At 42.3% G+C, this 24,267-nt stretch overlaps 1 protein-coding gene across 1 annotated transcript; it reads right to left on the reverse strand.

Moving 5' to 3' along the window:
• Positions 1-171: 171 nt before the first annotated feature.
• sgpp2 (sphingosine-1-phosphate phosphatase 2) lies at positions 172-20,995 on the reverse strand. The gene is made up of 5 exons (XM_006801157.3): positions 20,613-20,995; positions 19,545-19,706; positions 12,439-12,618; positions 3,531-3,620; positions 172-823 (listed from the first exon to the last, which is right to left on the reverse strand). Exons 1-5 carry the CDS (start codon positions 20,823-20,825, stop codon positions 278-280), a joined length of 1,191 nt encoding a protein of 396 aa, XP_006801220.2. The 5' UTR covers positions 20,826-20,995; the 3' UTR covers positions 172-277.
• Between the last annotated feature and the right edge of the window lie 3,272 nt (positions 20,996-24,267).

Genomic DNA, 24,267 nt, shown 5'->3' on the forward strand with positions numbered 1-24,267 from the left:
AAAAGTAACAAGAAACTTGGACCTGTGTGCTCTGAAATGGAAACGACGTGTTCAGCATGTGAAACCAAGCTTTTAAACACGAAATTTTATTTAAGCAAAATGTTTTATTTTCTTTCAACTCAGTTACAGGTCAGTCACAAGTACACAGTTGTGAATCATTCCCTCTGAGGACTTTTTCTGAAAATCTTGCAACGTATTACAAAAAAAAATGATCATTTTAAGAACATTGAGATAAATATGAGGTTCGGTTTTGTTCAGATCATATTGATCAGTCAGGTCATAACAGTCCCAAAAAAAGGAAAATTCTGTTGGCTAGTATAGAATTAACCAGCCCAACAGATGTATATGTGGCAAACTTAGAAGGCACTTCAATCTCTTTCCTCCTCCTGGCATTGTTGTCACTTTTTGGTACTTTGTACCATGAATACAACATGTGCAGGCTCACCGTTTTCGCTATCTGCCGAGTTGCCAGCAGTATTACAGCCCCCACCAAGAAGCGGCCAATGCCTAGCGCTAGTGCGCTCGCTGTCAGCGTGGGCAAAGGTACAGGCAACATGCCCTCAGGCTCAAACGTCTGCCCCAGCTGCTGATTCACCCAGTACCCCGCTGAGGCCCCGGCACACGTTCCCAGAATGGTGGTCGTATCCCCCCGTGTGGTGCTGTAATGGTCCAGCTCTGGGTATATGTAGCAGAGGAAGTAGAACAGTACCAGCACTACAATGGGGGAGATGGGGCTGTTGAGCTGGAAGTGGTCCATTGTTTCCCAGTAGGGATAGGTGCCCCCTAACAGCACGGCAGAGATCAAGATCCCACAGATAACATCCTGGAGGCAGAAAAAGAAAAATCACTTATAAACGAAATTCCTAAAAAAAAATGGGATGCTGCAATGCATCTGCATATCTCATCTACCCGCATTTTATTCACAAAAGACCACAAGAAACATATCAAATGTTTGAACTGTGACATTTCACTATTTCAAGAAAATACTAGCTCATGTTGAATTTGATAGCAGCAACATGTTTCTGAAAAATTGGGAATAAAATGAAACAGCTGTAGGAATATTTTGCAACTAATTAGGTTACTTGGAAACTGCTCAGTAACGCGATTGGTTATAACAAGAGCAGCTTAGAGAGACAGAGTTTCACCAATCTGCAGAAAACTGCAAATTTCAGAATACTGTTCGTCAGACTTTAAATATCTCATCATTTACAGTCATAAAATCATCTAAAGATTCTGGAGAAATCTCTGTGTGCAAGGGACAAGGTGGAAAATCAATATTGGCTGCCTGTTTTCATCAGGCATGCATCATCCTCACACAGCACTGCACTAAAAACAGTCAAGATTCTGTCGTAGAAATCAATGCATGCGCTCTGGAACACAAGTCTTCTCTGGACGAAAACATTATTTAAAATAGACTGAGGCAAAGAGGAAAACTGCTCTGTGGTCAGAGAAATTGAAATGTGATATTCTTTTTTGGAAAACACAGGATCATCTGGCTCGTTATCAGCACTCAGTTAAAAAGCTCTGATCGGATGGATGTGCATTACTGCCTAGAGAAGTGGCAGCTTGCACGTCTGGAAAGGCACCATCAGTCTTCAAAGGTAAATGCAGGTTTTAGAGCAGCGCATTCTCCCCTCCAGACAATGTTTTTTTCAGGAAGGGTCTTGCATATTTCAGCAAGACAATGATAAATCATATGCTGCATCTATTATAACAGCATGGCTTTGTTTTAGAGTGTGTGTGCATAATTGACTTGCCTGTAACATTTGGCATCAATCCATATGAAATGAGAAATGCAGCCCAGGACTGTTGCGCAGCTAGAATGCACTATGCAAACACGGTCCCTGCCCTAACTTGAGATGTCTTGGTGCCCTTAAATTCAAAGTGAACCACTATTTTTCACATTTTTCTCAGTTTAAACATTTGAAATGCTTTTTGCGTTCTATTGTGAAGGAAATATTCAATTCAATTCAATTCAATTCAATTTTATTTATATAGCGCCAAATCACAACAAATGTCGCCTCAAGGCGCTTATGTGAGATCATGAGGTCTATAAATCATTGCATGTTTGTATTTAAATTTTACACAGTGTTCCACCAAATGTTTTTTTAAGTTTTGGCGTTGTACAACGAATGCATCAGGAATAAAACAGAAAGGTACAGGTATTTTTTATCTTGACAAAACTCAGATAAGAAGACTTATCACTTTTGTGTCTACTCTGAAAATATGACCCATTGTTAGCGCTCAGTTAGCTCTCCTGATGTGTTTCAAACAGGAACACAATGTACTACTACAGGCCGGTTTTGGTCATTTTGGATAAAAATCTGTTTATGTTGATTTACTGTAGCCATTCACGTGCACTACAGTGATACAATATAACAATATTTACTTTGAATTTATGCAGAAAAATGACAGGAAAATCCAAACTTTAGTAAACACAGACTTTTACCAACACTAAAATCAACATGTCTGACAGCTTTAAAGGAGTCCAGGTCTCAGTCTGAGGAAAGCTCCTGTATAACAACTCGTCTGTCTGAGGTGGAGAAAAATACACACTGTAATACACCAGTTCCTCCTGATCTGACCTGGTAATTAATAATAGACTTTAATATCAAAAGAAGGCACCTTTTGCCCTCTCATGTGTGTTAATATTTGTTGAATCCCGTGATTTGTTCTGCTATGGGCTATGAGTCTCATTCATAACCTCTCATTCAAGACTTTGTGTACACTTCTTACAACCTAAGCAAGTAAACCTCTGTTTGTGTCCTCTGTGATGTTTCAGAGGACAGAATTGTGGAGACAGGTCTGACTCAGAGTAAATCTGACTGTGTGCACACCGATGCTTTTTCATTCAGGAATGTCTGGAATGAGATGTGTTTGGGCAGAAAGTGAAAGTGTGTGCTCTACACTGCAAAGAGTTGCAAAGGAATTATTAAAGATTTATCGATTGCAGGCATAGGTTAGATCATATAAAACCTGACCAGGCGTATATATTATTTATGATTTACAAGGTGCATTTATGAGGAGGTATGGTGTTGTAACAGTGGACGATGAGTAATTTAACCTTCTTGTACTCCACTGTAAATAAAGATCAAATTTTACTATGGTGCTGTGCACAAATCTGAATAGTGTGGCCTCTGTGTGACTGACCAGCGCGACATACGCCACTCGAAACCATAAAAGACGCCAACTACCATTCAGTCTCAGCGTGACTGGATATTAGAGTCAGATGTTTTGGGAATTTTCTCGCAAGCAAGAAAGCAGATGAGCATATTTCCCGTAATCCCACATTTTAAATGGCTATGGTCTTAATAAACGTGATAAAAAAAGAACTGCATGAGTCATAAGTGCTGATGCTTCCCATTTAAACGAAGGCAGCATGAAGTGCCTGCTGAATTTTGAGTCTTGGATCAAAGCCTCAGCCAGACAACTTAACCAGACACAATGAATAATGAATCCCGTGTTGAGCTTTAATGTTTTATACTGTGGTATGTGTGCATGTGTGTGTGTGAGTTGAGAGAATAGCTCACCAAAACCGAGTGCATGCCAGTGTAGAGGCGGCTCAGAGACACCAAGGTCGCCAGTGTCACTGCGATGGTCAGGCCCACCCCGAACTGGAACTGAGGCACAAAAATACCCACGTTATCAGCAGACATCACGGCGTCCGTCAAGCAAAAAGCACACACACATGATTACATGATAAAAGATTAAATACATCAGCAGGCTCAGGCATGTCTACAATTCTTCCTTGTGCAGTCTTTCAAGATAAAAACCCAAGAATTGATTTTATTTGGTGCTTTTTTTTCTTTCCACTTTGCCATCAAAGCATCCATTCATCAATGCTCCTCATTTGGGCGTTTAGCTCGTCTCTGCCAGTTATATAGCCTGCCTAGCTGATGTACTGCCTGTCGCTGCTCCTTTATTCCTCTACAGCAGGGATGTCAAACTCATTTTACATTGTGGGCCACATACAGCTCACTTTAATCTTCAGTGGGTTGGATGGGCAAAGCTTCCCTGTCTGTCAATGAAAAGAAGTTTTTACTGCACAATTAATTCTTGAGATATTTTAATACAAGATAAAGAAGTGCAATTCCAACAGCACTTCTCACTTTTTACACACGATAACGAAATCCTGGTGTAGAAAATGAAGGCCTCTCAGCATGACTGTTTGAGCTTAAAATTACTTTGGTGTAGTGTAAATGGGCATGGAGGAGGTCTTTATCAGTAGAAAAAGCTGTGGCACTTATGAGAGTACAGTTTAAAGTCCAAAATCTCCATCCTTCTTCAAAGCCGTCCAGTGACCCGAATTGGAGTCTTTGCCAGGCTGATTCTGACCCCCAGGCCTTATGTTTGACAACCCCGCTCTACTGTCTCTCCATCTTTTACCTATAGTGGCAGGTTTTGTTTCCTTCGTCCATTTCAATAACAGTGAGAAGAGACGCCTCCCTCCACTCCTGAGCCCCCTCTTATCCTGCCCTCTGCCTTTTTTCCTGTGTCTGTTCCTGTCCTCTGCAGCTGGAAGCCTATTCACTGCTAGTTCATGAAGAGAGTTTTTTTTATGAATGGCCACAAAGGATGTCAGAGAAAGGAGGGGGGAAAGAGTCGCTCTGTGATTGACTGTCGTGACCTCTGACCTGCTTGGGGAGAAGTTGCCCCAAGGCCTTGTGGCTATTCAGTGGCCTCTGCAACAGCCTGCTACTCATCTATAGTGATACATGCTCTTTTCTTTCAGGGCATTCCTTGAGGAATTTCGGGACACGTTTAAGGGCTCTACTGTACATGCACGTCCCTGGGGTGCTGATCTGATTTCTCTGACCCTGAGAACAGCCACTGCAACAAAGTGTGACACAGAGCTAGCCTAAACGATCCAACCGCAAATCAGTCTGACAGCTCCGGAGACTGTAAACTACTAAACTGAAGGGTTTAGCATTCATTCAGGTCCTCAGTCAAACACACTGCTTGACTAAGACAGTCTATGATTGAGCCCCTGATTGCTTTATTGACTCGACAGAGGAGTGGGAAAGATAAAGAGAGGAAGAGTCAGGAGGAGGAGGGAGGTGGAGACGTGGACTGACAGTCATTGACTCAGCGGAGTCCATCAGAAGACCAAACAGCAGCTCGACGGGTGTGGCTGATGGTGACTGATGGTGACTGCTGGCCCCGCCCTTCCCCACCCATTGTCCAACAGCTCAGGCACGACTCTGTGATGGACAGCTGGGCCACTCCCTTCATCCCAAACCGCCATCCTCAGGATCCCAGTGACGACACTTGGATCTGAGAGAAAACGATCATTTAGCTGGGATAACTCAACACCCAATCTTACTGCGGTCCATAAAATCCAATGGCAGTTTAATAGCACATCTAATTAGAAACCTAGTGTCTGAATTACAGTTCAACATCCACTTAGCCAACACTTCCCAGCTCTAATAGCAGATGAAATACATCATCTGTGGTAGGCAACGGTAATGAACCATGACTGTTCAGTTTCAGTAATATTATCTCAGTAGCAAATCAAGAAACAGTTTGTATGGAAAATGTCTGATTGATGTTATATCCTGATCATCTTATTGTGTTAGCCCTGGGATGCCCTGTCAGGGGCGTAGCCTGTGACCCCAAGCTTGATAAACATTTAAGAAAAGAGATAAATGTTAGAGCCTGAAGTTATTTAAGTTGGTATTTGTCAGGCTTTTCAGCATTGCAGAGTAAGTGCAGAATGTCATAGTAAAATGCTGTTTCATTTTCCTCTTTCTCATAAGTCCACATGTACAAGGCCTTGAATAATCAGGCCACACAGACCTCACAGTCCTGTATCACTCCGTTTGAACACTTCGCGCTTAGACTGCAGGTTTATTTGTGGTGCCCAGGATATTTAAAAGTAGAACGGGAGGCAAAGCCTTCAGCTTTTCGGCTCCACTTCTGTGGAACCAGCTCCCAGTTTGCATTCTAGAGACAGACAAGCTCTTTACTTCGATTCGGCTTAAAGATGTCCTTTTTAATAAAGCATATATTTAGAGCTGGATCAGGTGACCCTGAATCCTCCCTTAATTATACTGCAATACGCCTAGGTTGCTGGGGGCTTACCACGATCCACTGAGTGTTTCTTTTTCACTCACCTTTTTCCCTTTCTACGTGTTTACACATCACTCGGTATCAATTGCCACATCATTCTTAATCTTTAGTTATTATTAATCTCTGGCTCTCTACCACATCGTGTGTTTTATCCTGTCTCCCTCCCCTCAACCCCACCTGTCACATATGGCCGCCCCTCCCATCGTTCGGCTGGAAGTTTCTTCCCATTAAAAGAGAGTTTTTTTTCTTTCCACTGTCGCCAAATGCTTGCTTAATCCCCTGATTGTTTGGGTCTTATCTGTATCTTATAATATAAAGCACTTGAGGCAACTGTTGTTATAATTGTGTGGTATATAAATAAAAATTGAATTGAACTGAACTAGAAGAAATATTTAGAAAAAGTCCAAATCGTGTCAGCCATGAAGCTGATTATGATTTGTTTATATTCCTAATGTTAAGCCACACTGAGCTTAATGCTGACATTATTATGCTAACAGTTTGAATATTCAGAGTTTATAAATATGTCCACTAGTCACCTGACATTCTTACAGTGGAATTTTTTTTAAAAAATGTCAATTTAATGTCAATTTTTACTGATCCTAAATGACCTATCTACAACTCTCACTGAAGCCAAATTATAAAAACAGGCAAGTTCTGAAATTTGACTTTACGGCTCAATGTTGTGTGGAACAGGTTCACCATCATAGTGGTAGATACGCCTTGGTTAAATAAAACCAATGATGGAAATATCGAAGTTTAAGTTACAGTTTATCACAGACATACACTGTAGTGACTAAAGTCTTATCTCTGAATTCAGGTGTTTAGTCTCATTGACTGTGAGACTAAAAAATTGCGTCGTTCTAAATTCAATTCAATTCAATTCAATTTTATTTATATAGCGCCAAATCACAACAAATGTCGCCTCAAGGCGCTTCATAGATACAGAGAAAAGCCCAACAATCATATGACCCCCTATGAGCAAGCACTTTGGCGACAGTGGGAAGGAAAAACTCCCTTTTAACAGGAAGAAACCTCCGGCAGAACCAGGCTCAGGGAGGGGCGGCCATCTGCTGCGACCGGTTGGGGTGAGAGAAGGAAGACAGGATAAAAGACATGCTGTGGAAGAGAGACAGAGATTAATAACAGATATGATTCAATACAGAGAGGTCTATTAACACATAGTGAGTGAGAAAGGTCACTGGAAAGGAAAAACTCAATGCATCATGGGAATCCCCCGGCAGCCTACATCTATTGCAGCATAACTAAGGGAGGATTCAGGGTCACCTGGTCCAGCCCTAACTATATGCTTTAGCAAAAAGGAAAGTTTTAAGCCTAATCTTAAAAGTAGAGATAGTGTCTGTCTCCCGAATCCAAACTGGAAGCTGGTTCCACAGAAGAGGGGCCTGAAAACTGAAGGCTCTCCCTCCCATTCTACTTTTAAATACTCTAGGAACAACAAGTAGGCCTGCAGAGTGGGAGCGAAGTGCTCTAATAGGGTAATATGGTACTACAAGGTCATTAAGATAAGATGGGGCCTGATTATTTAAGACCTTGTATGTGAGGAGCAGGATTTTGAATTCAATTCTGGATTTAACAGGAAGCCAATGAAGGGAAGCCAAAACAGGAGAAATATGCTCTCTCTTTCTAGTCCCTGTCAGTACTCTTGCTGCAGCATTTTGGATTAACTGAAGGCTTTTCAGTGAGTTTTTTGGACATCCTGATAATAATGAATTGCAGTAGTCCAGCCTGGAAGTAATAAATGCATGAACTAGTTTTTCAGCATCACTCTGAGACAGGATATTTCTAATTTTAGAGATGTTGCGCAAATGGAAGAACGCAGTCTTACATATTTGTTTAATATGTGCGTTGAAGGACATATCCTGGTCAAAAATGACTCCAAGGTTCCTCACAGTGTTACTGGAGGCCAAGGTAATGCCATCCAGAGTAAGAATCTGGTTAGATACCATATTTCTAAGCTTTTCAGCGCCGAGTACAATGACCTCAGTTTTATCTGAGTTAAGAAGCAGAAAGTTAGTGGCCATCCAAGTCTTTATGTCTTTAAGACATTCCTGCAGTTTAACTAATTGGTGTGTGTTATCTGGCTTCATGGACAGATAGAGCTGGGTGTCATCTGCATAGCAGTGAAAATGTATGCTATGTCTTCTAATGATGCTGCCTAGGGGAAGCATGTATAATGTAAACAGAATTGGTCCTAGCACTGAACCCTGTGGAACTCCATAATTAACCTCAGTGTGTGAAGAGGACTCTCCATTTACATGCACAAATTGGAGTCTATTAGATAGATATGATACAAACCACTGCAGTGCAATACCTGTAATACCTACAGCATGTTCTAATCGCTCTAACAGGATATTATGGTCAACAGTATCGAATGCTGCACTAAGGTCAAGAAGGACAAGCACAGAGATGAGTCCACTGTCAGAGGCCATAAGAAGATCATTTGTAACCTTCACTAAAGCTGTTTCTGTGCTGTGATGAACTCTGAAACCTGACTGAAACTCTTCAAATAAACCATTCCTCTGCAGATGATCTGTTAGCTGTTTGACAACTACTCTTTCAAGGATTTTTGATATGAAAGGAAGGTTGGAGATTGGCCTATAATTAGCTAAGACTGCTGGGTCTAGAGATGGCTTTTTGAGTAAAGGTTTAACTGCAGCCACCTTGAAGGCCTGTGGTACATAGCCGATTATTAGAGATAGGTTGATCATATATAAGATCGAAGAATTAATCAATGGCAGGACTTCTTTGAGCAGATTTGTAGGAATGGGGTCTAAAAGACACGTTGATGGTTTGGAGGAAGTAATTATTGAAGTTAACTCAGAAAGATCGATTGGAGAAAAAGAGTCTAACTTAACATCAATGGAACTAAGAGTAGCTGTAGATAATATTACATCTGTGGGATGATTATTGGTAATTTTTTCTCTAATGATAAAAATTTTATTTGTGAAGAAGTTCATGAAGTCATCACTAGTTAACGTTAAAGGGATGGTTGGCTCAAAAGAGCTCTGACTTTTTGTCAGCCTGGCTACAGTGCTGAAGAGAAACCTGGGGTTGTTCTTATTTTCTTCAATCAGTGATGAGTAGTAAGCTGTTCTGGCTTTGCGGAGGGCTTTCTTATAAAGCAACAAACTATTTCTCCAGGCTAAATGATGATCCTCTAAATTTGTGACACGCCATTTCCTCTCCAGATTACGAGTCATCTGCTTTAGGGTACGTGTTTGAGAATTATACCACGGGGTCAGGTACTTCTGATTAGAGACCTTAGTTTTCACCGGAGCTACAGTATCCAGAGTCGTACGTAGTGAGGAGGTGAAATTATTAACAAGATAATCGACCTCTGTTGGGGTAGCGTTCAGATAGCTGCTCTGCTCTGTGTTGGTACAGGGCATTGACGATGATAACAGTGGCTGGATTATATTCTTAAACTTAGTTACAGCGCTTTCAGAAAGACATCTACTTTGATAAAGTCCACTCTCCACTGCTGCGTAATTAATTATTGTAAATGTAAATGTTATCAAGAAATGATCAGACAGGAGAGGGTTTTCAGGAAACACTGTTAAATGTTCAGTTTCTATGCCATATGTTAAAACAAGATCTAGAGTGTGATTAAAGTGGTGGGTGGGTTCTTTTACATTTTGAGAGAAACCAATTGAGTCTAACAACAGATTAAATGCCATGTTGAGGCTGTCATTTTTAGCATCAACATGGATGTTAAAATCACCCACAATAATTATTTTATCTGAGCTCAGAACTAAATTAGATATAAAGTCTGAGAAATCAGACATAAACTCTGTGTAAGGCCCAGGTGGACGATAGATGATAACAAGTAAGACTGGTTTCTGAGTTTCACAGCTGGGGTGGACAATGTTAAGCATCAGGCTTTCAAATGAATTAAAAGTCTGTCTTGGTCTTTCATTAATTAATAGACTGGTGTGAAAAATTGCTGCCAAACCGCCCCCTCGACCTGTGCTTCGAGATTTCTGGTAGTTAGAATGACTCGGGGGTGTTGATTCATTTAAACTAACATAATCATCCTGCTGCAACCAGGTTTCTGTAAGGCAGAGTAAATCAATTTGTTGATCAATTATTAAGTCATGTACTAACAGAGACTTGGAGGAGAGAGACCTAATATTTAATAATCCACATTTCACTGTTTTACTCTTTGGTTCAGATGTGGATACTGTATTGTTCTTTCTTTGTAAATGTTTAAGTTGTTTGTTGCTGGTTTTTAGTTTGTTTTTTGTCTTTTTGGAAGCAGACACAGTCTCTATGGAGATGGGTTTTTGGGGGGGTAGCAGGAGGAGAGAAGCTGCAGAGAGGCGTGTAAGACTGCAACTCTGCTTCCTGGTCCCAACTCTGGATAGTCATGTTTTGAGGGGTTTAATAAATTTGTCGATATTTCTAGAAATGAGAGCTGCTCCATCCAAAGTGGGATGGATGCCATCTCTCCTAACAAGACCAGGTTTCCTCCAGAAGGTTTGCCAATTATCTATGAAGCCCACATCATTTCTGGGACACCACTCAGACAGCCAGCAATTTAAGGAGAACATGCGGCTAAACATGTCACTCCTGGTCTGATTGGGGAGGGGACCAGAGAAAACTACAGAGTCCGACATTGTTTTGGCAAAGTTACACACCGATTCAATATTGATTTTAGTGACCTCCGATTGGCGTAACCGGGTGTCATTACTGCCGACGTGAATTATGATTTTACTGAATTTACGTTTACCCTTAGCCAGCAGTTTTAAATTTCCTTCAATGTCGCCTGCTCTGGCCCCTGGAAGACAATTGACTATGGTTGCCGGTGTCTCTAGCTTCACATGTCTGAGAACAGAATCACCAATTACCAGAGTTTGACCCCCAGCGGGTGTGTCGCAGAGTGGGGAAAAACGGTTAGACACATGAACGGGTTGGTGGTGTACCTGGGGCTTCTGTTTAGGACTACGCTTCCTCCTCACCGTTACCCAGCCGTCTTTCCCCAGCTGCTTGGGATTTGCCGGGGAACAGCTAGCGGGGCCTACGCTATCTTCGGCTGCACCAGCTACAGGGGCCTGGCTAGCTAAGGGTGAGAGAAGGGTGCAAAGCCGAGTCTCCAGATCAGTAATCCTGGCCTCCAGAGCTGCAAATATGCTACATTTGTTACAGATATCATTACTGCTAAAGGAGGCCGAGGAGTAACTAAACATCTGACACAATGAGCAAGAAAGTGCAGAAGGGACAGGTGAAGTAGCCATGGTGCTAACGGGTCGGCTACGAGCTAAGCTAGCGAAACAGTACAGAGACAGTGAGTGAATACTTTGGCTATAAATTAGGTAGTGAGTACACAGAAAGTGTGCTTCGGATGAAGCACGTGAAGATTATACTGTGGAAGAAAAAAAGAATGTATTTAAAAGTTGTTAATTAAACTGCTAAGCAAATAAGCTACTCAGAAACACCACTGTGTTTGAGCAGGAACAGGAAGCGATACTATACCACAGAGCGAGCGAACACCAAGTGACAGCGCCACCAAAATTCAGTGAGCTAAAGAGCTCACTGAATTCAAGCATGAACTGTAATAGGATACCAGCATTAAAACAAGTCAGTTTGTGAAATTTCTGCTCTCCTCGATATTCCTCAATCAACTGCTAGCAGGATAACTGCAACTTCAGAGCTCCAAACCTCCTCTGCTGTTAATACCAGCATAAAAACTGTGTGCCGGGAGCTTCATGGCATGGATATCTATGACCGAGCAGCTCCTGTAGGTGTAAAGTGTAGTAGTTCAATCCTTTTGTCTAAATAGTGTAATTTTAGGCAGCAAATTTTATGGCAATCCTTCCAGCAGATTTTGACACATTCCCCTTAAAGCTGCAGTGTCATGGAAACCCAACAAATTGTATGTGACGTACTTCAGTTTTATACAGACAGACACTGTAATGAAGTTCCAGATGGACATGGCTGAAGTGTAATGTGCACTGACTTTAGTTACTTTGGGGTCTGACAAGTGAAGCTAAACTGGCTTTCTTGCAAGGAGGGTACAACTGGTGTGGTTGCAAAATGAAGACCTGTTGTATACAAGTCTATGTAAAAACACGGCTTAATTGCAGGTTTGAACACTTATTGAACAGAACATGACATTATTTTGTAATTATGGTCCCCATAGTGCTCATAGTGTGATAACGAGGGTGAAATTTACTGGTTGATAGCTTTTTCCTTACTGTTGCTGTGACTCATTTTGGATGTAAGCCAGCTTCATTTGCTGGTGGAAATTCTGGGATGATGTTGAAAACTCCGGAAAGTGAATCTGAGCCAGTTTGGAACAGATATCATTAAGCTTGCTTGCTGTGTTTCATGTTTCTCCTGAATGCTCACCTGTATTCTGGAGGTGGCGCTTAGTAAAAGTGTGAAGGAGATGGCAGTTGCTGCCATAGCGTGGGTGGAGGGCAGTCCGTATTCTGCGTCTACACGTGTCTCCAGCTTGACAACAGGGGGAGAGAAAGGGCGAGGCAGCTTCAGGAGGTCCTTCATCACCTGGCCGACGTACATCACTAACTGCAAACGATAGAAAAGCACAGCTTTAGTAGTGCATTATGGTACCGTGTTGCTAGCTTCAAATGGTATATACCTGCCATCCCTTCTACTATGGTGTATTATTACAATAAAGCAATAAGAAATGCTGCAGAAGTGTAGTAAAGTATGCTGGCCACAAAAGCAGAAATTAGATGATAAAATAATGCAAAGAGGAAGCAAGGATCCCACTTTAAAGCTAATCACACAATCTCATAAATAAGTAATCATCGTCCCCACTCAAAAAAGAAAAACTGCCCAAGAGCAGAGACTCACACTTGTATAAAGTGCAGATGCTGCACTAGTATGGTAACAAAATCTACCACAAGGAACAGACGACTGAAGAAAGTAGAGTTTGCTGATGCAGCGTCTCCAGCTGGTATGGTGAGACAGAGGGGTTCTGACACAATGACACAGTCGGCGCAAGGTGTGCAGGCGTGCTGTACCGATGTGTGTGTCCTGCCAAATGTGCTGCCTATTCTTTTTCATGAGATCCCCAGTGGCCCTCGGTGGGGCAGCCTGCTCCAGCTCCGGGTTATTTAAAGCTCTGCCTTGTATATTTAATGAATGGCTGTCTTAGCAAGAAGCAGGGAGGCTAGTTCATGGAGAGGGAGATAGGATGCTAATGTGTGTGTTTAAGGGAGAGAATAGAGAGGTTGTTATTACCATCTCCACTGACACTGTAATCAGGAAACGCTTGTTACCATGGAAAATGATATAAGAGCACATCTTCTGACCCGCTGTTAGTGCAGCAACTATTTAGAGAAACAGATGCAGATAGAAAAATGATAGGACCAATTGTGTGAGGACACTGAACATCCGTGTCAATCTTAAACAATATAAATTAATATGCTGGATGAGGCTGAAGTCAGAGCTCGGACTGATAAAACCTCTTCTTGAGGGTTGCTGTGTTCATAGGTGGGATAGAAAGAGTCTTTCCTACAGAGATAGCCCATCATTGTCTGGTTCATCATTGCTACACAGACTAGAATTAACACATGCACACTTTAACCGAGAGTTAGATGAGACGATTGATACTGTCATTTCTGTCTTTTAGGCACAAATCTGAACCAGTAGATTTAATTGAGGTTTAAGGCTGGGAGAAATAATTACTCAGACTTCAAAAACATACCTAATAGCACAAATGAGCTTGTGAATATGTTTAAAAATTGCCAATTCATTTAATGCAATGCTATGAAATGAAAATTGCTAATTACCACAAAACAAAGTGTGAGGATAACTATGCATGTAAAGCTAGTGTGGTTTGAGTAACACGTTCAGCTAAGTAAAAGATCCCCAGGTTGATCTTTGGAGGAGACACAAATCCATCTGGGTTGAATCATGGAGGATATTTGGTGCCCAAATCCAATAAAATCAAATATGTGAGCTGCCCGCTGTTGTGACCCTTTGTGCCATGCCTAGACTGTACATATATATATATATATATATATATATATATATATATATATATACAGTGGGGCAAAAAAGTATTTAGTCAGCCACCGATTGTGCAAGTTCCCCCACTTAAAATGATGACAGAGGTCAGTAATTTGCACCAGAGGTACACTTCAACTGTGAGAGACAGAATGTGAAAAAAAAATCCATGAATTCACATGGTAGGATTTGTAAAGAATTTATTCGTAAATCAGGGTGGAAAATAAGTATTTGGTCACCTCAAACAAGGAAAATCCCTGGCTCTCACAGACCTGTAACGTCTTCTGTAAGAAGCTTTTCTGTCCCCCACTCGTTACCTGTATGAATGGCACCTGTTTGACCTCATCATCTGTATAAAAGACACCTGTCCACAGCCTCAACCAGTCAGACTCCAAACTCCGCCATGGCCAAGACCAAAGAGCTTTCGAAGGACACCAGGAAAAGAATTGTAGACCTGCACCAGACTGGGAAGAGTGAATCTACAATAGGCAAGCAGCTTGGTGTGAAAAAAATCAACTGTGGGAGCAATCATCAGAAAATGGAAGACATACAAGACCACTAATAATCTCCCTCAATCTGGGGCTCCACGCAAGATCTCATCCCGTGGGGTCAAAATGATCATGAGAACGGTGAGCAAAGATCCCAGAACCACACGGGGCGACCTGGTGAATGACCTGCAGAGAGCTGGGACCAAAGTAACAAAGGTCACCATCAGTAACACACTACAACGGCAGGGAATCAAATCCCGCAGTGCCAGACGTGTTCCGCTGCTGAAGCCAGTGCATGTCCAGGCCCGTCTGAAGTTTGCCAGAGAGCACATGGATGATACAGCAGAGGATTGGGAGAATGTCATGTGGTCAGATGAAACCAAAGTAGAACTTTTTGGTATAAACTCAACTCGTCGTGTTTGGAGGAAGAAGAATACTGAGTTGCATCCCAAGAACACCATACCTACAGTGAAGCATGGGGGTGGAAACATCATGCTATGGGGCTGTTTTTCTGCCAAGGGGACAGGACGACTGATCCGTGTTAAGGACAGAATGAATGGGGCCAAGTATCGTGAGATTTTGAGCCAAAACCTCCTTCCATCAGTGAGAACTTTGAAGATGAAACGAGGCTGGGTCTTCCAACATGACAATGATCCAAAACACACCGCCCGGGCAACAAAGGAGTGGCTCCGTAAGAAGCATTTGAAAGTCCTGGAGTGGCCTAGCCAGTCTCCAGACCTCAACCCCATAGAAAATCTGTGGCGGGAGTTGAAAGTCCGTGTTGCTCGGCGACAGCCCCAAAACATCACTGCTCTTGAGAAGATCTGCATGGAGGAATGGGCCAAAATACCAGCTACTGTGTTTGCAAACCTGGTAAAGACCTATAGTAAACGTTTGACCTCTGTTATTGCCAACAAAGGTTATGTTACAAAGTATTGAGTTGTATTTTTGTTATTGACCAAATACTTATTTTCCACCCTGATTTACGAATAAATTCTTTACAAATCCTACCATGTGAATTCATGGATTTTTTTTTTTCACATTCTGTCTCTCACAGTTGAAGTGTACCTCTGGTGCAAATTACTGACCTCTGTCATCATTTTAAGTGGGGGAACTTGCACAATCGGTGGCTGACTAAATACTTTTTTGCCCCACTGTATATATATATATATATATATATATATATATATATATATATATATATATATATATATATATATATATATATATATATATATATTAATCATAGTGTTAAGTTTGACTTAGCGAAAAGTAGTGAATAAAGGACAAACCTATTAGACCTCTGTTGCCAGTTTGGGACCCCTCTGGGAACATCCAGTCTTATTCTGCAACCAGTTGCGCAATGGTTGCTGGGGGCTGTTGCTAGGTAGAATTGGTTGCAAAGATAGTGCTGGTCACTTAAACATTATAGCAGTCACCCATAGTCAATGTGTCTGCAAACACTCACTAACTAACTTTGAGTGGCAGTGAAACTTGATAAAGGCAAATGGAAACCAGAAACGAAGAAAGTCCGCCTTCAAGGTACACATTGTACTCAACTGCCAAACCAACCAGTTCCTAGAAATTGGGACTGGGGAATTAGGTAAGTGTGAACTGACATCACAAATCAAGTGATTAATAGAGACCTTTTTTCCTAGACTTTTATATAAACCCCTTAAAGGCCAGAAGAAACAATGCAGATTTAAGGCACTTCTGCAATGGAGAATTGCATTGGATATGGACAGTATCTCTCACTGTGAGCTCTGGTGGTAAACCAGAGCTCACAAACCTCTTTGTTTTCCTCATCCAAAACTACACTGTCCCTTCTCTCCCTATCCCTATCCTCTGGTCATGACTGAATATGAAGTGTGTTATTGCAATATTTGCGTCTACACTGACTGTACCCACACAAACTGAGACAGACAGAATAATTGGCTCCAGGAGGTGAACAATAAACTGAGGTCAGACAATGGCAAACCCGACCCCTTTCGTACGTCACAACTGTGTATTCAAGCAATAATCCATACTAGTGTGCACCCCCACCGTCTGCCTTCACACAATGGATCTGCATACCAGTTCAAGTGCTTGCATGATATGATACCCCTCCACCACCCTCTGAACTCACCATCCACACAAACATCACATTCAGCTCCTCCAGTGAAGCTGTCACCCCAGTGTCTCCTCGTAACGGTCACATCAAACGGGTTGGCCCAGGGACAGTCTGGCCACATTAGGGGAAGAGTTAAAGATAGCTCACACATGCTCTGAGTGATCCTGTGAATAAGTATATTGATCGAGGCCAGAGCAGCTTTGGACTTTGATCTGTCAACATGTAGATGAGACTCTGTGCAAGCGTGTGCATCTTTGTGAGGACAGAAAATTAGCATGTCACTAGACTTGTGGGGACCAACAGTCACATATGGGGATTAAATGCCCATCCCCACAAGTTTAAAGGCATTTTTTAGGCTCAAAATGTGGTTTAGTGTCATTGTTACAATTAGGCTATGGTGAGATTTAGCCTAAGGGTTTGGGTTAGGCATTCATTTTTGATTGTTAGGGTTAGTGTAAGCGGCTAGGAGAAGCAAGATGTCCTCACTAAGATATGAAAATGAGTGTGTGTGTGTGTGTGTGTGTGTGTATGTGTGTGTGTGGAGGAGATTGGCTGTCCCACAGGCTACTGTTTATAAGTCAAAAACACAAGAATGTTAGTTCATGGTGACATGCTAAGGGGCTTAGCTTAGCTTAGCTTAGCTCAAAACTGGGTGGCTAGCTCATATATTTTTCTAATATATGACCTCCAAGGTGCTGTAAAATACATGTGTCATCAGAATTATTGTGATAAATCATGGTAGGACCCTAACCCTGTTAATGAATGCACCAAACAAAGTGAAGTATCAGTGAATATAACCACCGATATCACAGCTTCAAGAGGTTCTATCATGGATTTCCTTAAAACTGAGCTTATACACCAACATAATGTTCAGATAACATGCAGAGTCATTAAAACACTGTGCGGTGCCTTTTTCCTATAATAATAACTTTTGGGATAATTTTATGTTTGAATTTACGTTATTATTTTGTCTTTTTAAAGTGTACCTATCATTCTTTATTTTATTTTCTCTCATAGTGGCTGCCACTATTAAACATAACCAAAGTTTCAAAGGTCGGTGTATGTACAGATAATCTCTCTGATCCAGCTCTGACTGCTCGGAGTCTGACAGTTTTTATATAGTGTTGGCTCTACATGATGTCATATAAAATGGTCATCACAAACAAAGTCCCCACCCACCTATTACTTAGATCACTTTGCTCCTCTAGTAGAGTCCAGGAAAAAAAACAACCTTTGTGTTCAGATTGAACATCACATGATTCCTTTTACAATAAAGCCTTGAAAAGTTTAACTTTCCTGACTTCACGACTCCTTAACTACAAATAATAGGGGCTGGGTTTGTACAATGGGCATTCTGGGAGTCACATTCCTCCATAATATGGCTGTGGAGACAATATGCCAGGTCCCCACAGCATAGTTTCTGCAATTTACTGTAATAGCTTTAATAAGGAAGTGGAAACTGTTATTCTTCTGGGCACAGTTTTAAGCAGTTCTTTTAACTTTTATGATTTAGAGTACGATCCTCCGGTGCTCCTTTGTAAGTTTCTACAGAATTGTCTTTGCTGAGCGGGCCTTTACTTTTCCATTTGAGAATAATCTTATTTGTATCACATGGTTTGTTCTAACATTTTGTTAGAAGTGGCTTTTTCTGGGAATAAAATTACTTTTTATCACTATGTAGGAACATCATATTAGAACACCTCACGTGGTTAAAAAAACAAAAACTATGCAATTGTGCGGATGTAAACCTGAAATTTTTGATATTCTAAACAGCACATGTGATTTGCATAACTCTATGTTACAATGACACCTGTGTAATTCGTGACCATATGGTGAGGCACAGTAACTGTTTTCTAAGTCAACCAAAGTCATTGTTTAAGTAAAGCCAAGAGCGAGCAGTGAAGGACACAAGGGTGCATGTGGCATCCCTGCTGCCAGCGCGAAGATTTGCTGTTTATGTGCGCGACAGAAGAGAGGACGGGGGGTGCAGAGCCCTGCATTAACCTCAGATAACTCCACCAACACAATGGCGGGGCGCTTTGAGAAGTTAGAGGTGCGGGCTGACACGCCCCGAGGGCTGACAGACCAAATGGTAGGTCCAGAGAGAGAGAACGCTCAAATGCACCGACGAGGCCAATAAAACACTCTGCTGGTAGAGCAGGGGGAGGAGAGCACGCAGTAACGCTGGTAATGTCTAACTAGAGGGAGGGCAATGAGTGTGTTTAGCAAGTGAGATGGGGACTGCGAGTGTGTGTGTAGCTGTTTAGGTGTGTGTTTGAAAGTTCACACAGGGGCATGGTGCAGCCAGGATTCCAGAAGAATGATATCCAATCCACCCCGCCCCCAAAAAACACGGAGTTCAGATACAGGGCATCCACCCAGGATTCGGGGCAGGGACACAAAGGGCATGAAAACACACTGCCCATCACACACACTGCAAAGAGTGAGGCCGTCTGTGTGTGTCTACATCTAGACTCCTTCTGGGGTTTGACATGTTTTCAGGGTCATCATGCGCTCGATTCTGCCAGAATACACATCTGAAGGGGAGCTCCTAACAGTACTTTCCCACTGATGTGTCCTCATGTGTGGCCTTTCACCATGTCAGGGGTCCTGGTCAGGCTGGCCCCTGTGCCCCCCCACCCCAAGGCCTGGGGATATATGCACATGATGGTGTCAGAGACAGGTCACTGGAGGAGGGGGGGCAAGGATGAAAGGAGGTTGAAAGGTGAAGAGAAGAAGGCAGAGAAGCAGAGAGAAGAGATGTGGCATTGTGAAGGAAAAAGACATCAGACTGGAGGCTTGTGCACGCTGATGCAGTCTGACTGACATATACACACACACTCACACACAAAGACACACTCTCTCCAGCTGCGACTTACGGCCCACGTGTTGAGAAGGCGGCGGCACAGGAAAGGGTCCACGCTCCAATGTATGTTGGGCAGACAGGTGATGTAGAAGATTTCATGCCCGAGGCTGGCCGACAGCAGGAAGAGGAAGTGCAACGGCCAGTTCCTCACCTCGTAACGAGGCCTACCGCAGTCCTGCACATGAAATGTAAACATCATGGAACAAGCTGCATAACGCCTGGCTGTCTGTCAGATCAGATCAGATCAGACCAGACACACCTTTTGTTTGCGACATATAACTTTTCTTATAAAGCTTCTTCATTTAAAAAGCAGGCAGTTTGAAGCCTATAGGATTCCTTTACTCAAGCATGACTATCATGAAACCAGTGGATTCACAGAGACACCTAAATTGCAGTTTTAATCTCATGGGTCCAACATCCCCCATAATGCAACTGCTTAGACTCTCCTATTAAACCTCACATTGCCTAGTAAATCCCCACTGCTTTCTAACCCGGCACTTCCACTTTGTTACTCACACTTTATGTTATAAAGATTTCCAAGACACACTTACAACATCACTGTGGCATAATGGGGGGAAATTAACCTGGCAAAGGTCCTCCAGAGTCACAGAGGATATCACAGCCTTTTCTGTCGGTATATAAGTCTCATAGAAGGAGATATACTGCAGTTACTGAGGTTTCCTAGCCTTTAAAAACATCCATATTGCTTTGTGCTGATCCGTTTATCAAGAAATCTTTCATTCTTAAGTCAGAATGTAACCTGACTACATCTTCACGTGACGTCACTTAGAAAAACAACAAGGCCACTGTTACATGTTAGTGTGTGACTCAACTTGTTATAGTGCACATGGCGATCTGCTGGCTGCCAGAAGCAGCCAGTCAAACGGGAAAAGCCAGACAGCTTGTTTTGCATAATCTCAAATAAATCTAATGAACCCGAAAGTGAATTCTCAGAGATTCGACACCACCTGTGCTTTATTCTACTGAATTTAATGCCATACAGCAGGACTTAAATAAATAAATAAATAAAAATGAACACTTTCACCCCGGTGCTTTGATTGAACTAAAGGAGAAACCTTACACGTGAAGCGTATCCATTCTCCTTGTATTTATAGTTGGAATTGCGGTCGTGGTGGTCCAATCTGTCCCTCACCAGCTGCCCACGTGGTCTCTCGGGCTTGAGATGAGCGCTTTCGACGAGGAAGAGTCCGCATCGCCGCTGGAACCGGGCCACAAGCTCTGAATCGTGGAGGTAAGTCAGGAGCTCCATGCAGCGCGACTGGTGAACCGACATACACACTCACACAAAGATGCACACACACACACACACACACACACACACACACACACAGACACACACACACACAAACTACGGAGAGGAAGTAGGTGATGAGGATGTTCCGGACAGGAGGAGTAGTGGAAAGTGATATGAGCCCAAGCAGGGGCGCATCCCAGGAGGCAGGGTGTAGAAGGGCGGACAGGTGCGGCTCGCCGTGCGTCACAGGTGTGCGAAGCGAGGCGGGGCTAACTACAAAGGGGGACTGACCCGGTAGTCTTTAGTTGCTCACCAGTAGCTAAAAGTTAGTGCGACCTTTATACCGGGCTGGTTCAGGTGTTATCGTCAAGTATTTATAGCAAGCACGAGGAAGATTTATGGCATGTCCATGATAGCAGGGCTTTTGACGGGGCTGTATCTTCATGTTGCTGACAACCGCACAACAGAAGTTCAGTGGTCGAAGGCTGCGCTCATAGAAGGTTTTAAGTTAAATCAGCATGTCAGGGGGATTATTACTGAGTTATTACTAAGGAGTGTCTGAAGAGTCAAACTGTGTGGCTTTTTGCAGTAAACTGCCATAACTGTGAGCATTTGTCTCAAAACACAAGTTTCCCTTTTCCAATAATTGGTTTATCTCGTAGATATCAGATTCAGTGATGTGCTTCTCCCACAGGCTCAGACCACACGCATGCTCTAAGAGGTTTAACAGGCTTTTCTGAAACTTTATGTTTTCTTGTAATGACTTGTCTTTTCTCCCGAGCTTAAAATACAGGCAGGATTTACCCCATCAGACTTCAGTCTATAGTATTCAATTTATTTCAGATTTTTCTGGTCTTTTAAGCTTAAGATTTCTTTTATGTTTTTTATTGAGCTAAATTATTGTAAAGTTGTGTTTGATTTCAATGCTTTGTTGTTTTTTGTGTCATGTGTCAGGTCACTAAGTGGAAACCTTTCCCAGGGTCACATTTCTCCATCATATTCTGCAGGCTACAGGTATTTTCTTAATAATAACTATTTGTTTTTCTATCAATAATTAATTGATCACTGATTTAAAATAATAATAAACATTATTCCACGAAGCCCAAGTGCACATGTTCAATTCACCCTCAAAAAATGCTTATTACTTAAATCAACATTTTATGGTCATGAGGTGGTTATCCACAAAATTAATTTGGCTGTGATTTTCACCACAGCAGAGACTTAACTGTACAGTTTAAATACAGCAGTGAGCTTTGATTGGGAACAGCTCTGACGTGGATACAGGTCAGTTGTGACCATTCTGTAGACATTATCATGTTCACTTTTATATGTGCAAAATCTAAACTCATTGTTGGTGCTCATTTTCTCATATCATTGAATATCCAAACAGTAAACTAACTTACCCGTGGTTACTCGGGACCTAATACAAGAATCGGTTATACAATCCTGTTAGAGTGCAAAGTAAATTGTGATTACAAACAGAATGCAGTGATTCAGACATCATTTAACCTCGTCAGATGGAAAGGGTACAATGAAAACTGACATGTTCAAATATTTGCCCATTTTAAATATGATAACACAGTGCTTATTACTGTGTTGCATCACCTCTTCTTTGTGCTTGTGCTAACATCACTGATATTGCAGGTTTTTGGGAACTCAGGAGGTCAGTTGCTGTATTTTTGGAATAAAAATATTTCCATCTTGCTTGATCATATACAGTGGGGCAAAAAAGTATTTAGTCAGCCACCGATTGTGCAAGTTCCCCCACTTAAAATGATGACAGAGGTCAGTAATTTGCACCAGAGGTACACTTCAACTGTGAGAGACAGAATGTGAAAAAAAAATCCATGAATTCACATGGTAGGATTTGTAAAGAATTTATTCGTAAATCAGGGTGGAAAATAAGTATTTGGTCAATAACAAAAATACAACTCAATACTTTGTAACATAACCTTTGTTGGCAATAACAGAGGTCAAACGTTTACTATAGGTCTTTACCAGGTTTGCACACACAGTAGCTGGTATTTTGGCCCATTCCTCCATGCAGATCTTCTCAAGAGCAGTGATGTTTTGGGGCTGTCGCCGAGCAACACGGACTTTCAACTCCCGCCACAGATTTTCTATGGGGTTGAGGTCTGGAGACTGGCTAGGCCACTCCAGGACTTTCAAATGCTTCTTACGGAGCCACTCCTTTGTTTCCCGGGCGGTGTGTTTTGGATCATTGTCATGTTGGAAGACCCAGCCTCGTTTCATCTTCAAAGTTCTCACTGATGGAAGGAGGTTTTGGCTCAAAATCTCACGATACTTGGCCCCATTCATTCTGTCCTTAACACGGATCAGTCGTCCTGTCCCCTTGGCAGAAAAACAGCCCCATAGCATGATGTTTCCACCCCCATGCTTCACAGTAGGTATGGTGTTCTTGGGATGCAACTCAGTATTCTTCTTCCTCCAAACACGACGAGTTGAGTTTATACCAAAAAGTTCTACTTTGGTTTCATCTGACCACATGACATTCTCCCAATCCTCTGCTGTATCATCCATGTGCTCTCTGGCAAACTTCAGACGGGCCTGGACATGCACTGGCTTCAGCAGCGGAACACGTCTGGCACTGCGGGATTTGATTCCCTGCCGTTGTAGTGTGTTACTGATGGTGACCTTTGTTACTTTGGTCCCAGCTCTCTGCAGGTCATTCACCAGGTCCCCCCGTGTGGTTCTAGGATCTTTGCTCACCGTTCTCATGATCATTTTGACCCCACGGGATGAGATCTTGCGTGGAGCCCCAGATCGAGGGAGATTATCAGTGGTCTTGTATGTCTTCCATTTTCTGATGATTGCTCCCACAGTTGATTTTTTCACACCAAGCTGCTTGCCTATTGTAGATTCACTCTTCCCAGTCTGGTGCAGGTCTACAATTCTTTTCCTGGTGTCCTTCGAAAGCTCTTTGGTCTTGGCCATGGCGGAGTTTGGAGTCTGACTGGTTGAGGCTGTGGACAGGTGTCTTTTATACAGATGATGAGGTCAAACAGGTGCCATTCATACAGGTAACGAGTGGGGGACAGAAAAGCTTCTTACAGAAGACGTTACAGGTCTGTGAGAGCCAGGGATTTTCCTTGTTTGAGGTGACCAAATACTTATTTTCCACCCTGATTTACGAATAAATTCTTTACAAATCCTACCATGTGAATTCATGGATTTTTTTTTCACATTCTGTCTCTCACAGTTGAAGTGTACCTCTGGTGCAAATTACTGACCTCTGTCATCATTTTAAGTGGGGGAACTTGCACAATCGGTGGCTGACTAAATACTTTTTTGCCCCACTGTAATAGGAGGTTGGCTTCTTAACAGTCCGAGGGTGTTCTTTGCTGTGTTTTTCACTGCTTATTGTTCTGACTCTTTTCAGTTGAACTGGGCAGCAGTTAATCCACACTATTCATCTATGGAACCATCCTGCTATAATGCAAGGTACCGGCTTTCTGAAATA

The sequence above is a fragment of the Neolamprologus brichardi genome, chromosome 14 (genome assembly GCF_056152115.1).
Source record: "Neolamprologus brichardi isolate AB-2024 chromosome 14, ASM5615211v1, whole genome shotgun sequence".
Classification (NCBI taxonomy): domain Eukaryota; kingdom Metazoa; phylum Chordata; class Actinopteri; order Cichliformes; family Cichlidae; genus Neolamprologus; species Neolamprologus brichardi.

What these genes read in the sequence shown, in the direction of transcription:
- sgpp2 (XM_006801157.3), bottom strand. Translation starts at nt 20,825, where the DNA reads ATGTCGGTTCACCAGTCGCGCTGCATGGAGCTCCTGACTTACCTCCAC. An exon ending in AGAATGGATACGCTTCACGT is followed by an intron (nt 19,707 to 20,612) that starts GTAAGGTTTCTC and finishes TTTCATGTGCAG; the next exon opens with GACTGCGGTAGGCCTCGTTA. An exon ending in GCGCCACCTCCAGAATACAG is followed by an intron (nt 3,621 to 12,438) that starts GTGAGCATTCAG and finishes TTTGTGCCTCAG; the next exon opens with TTCCAGTTCGGGGTGGGCCT.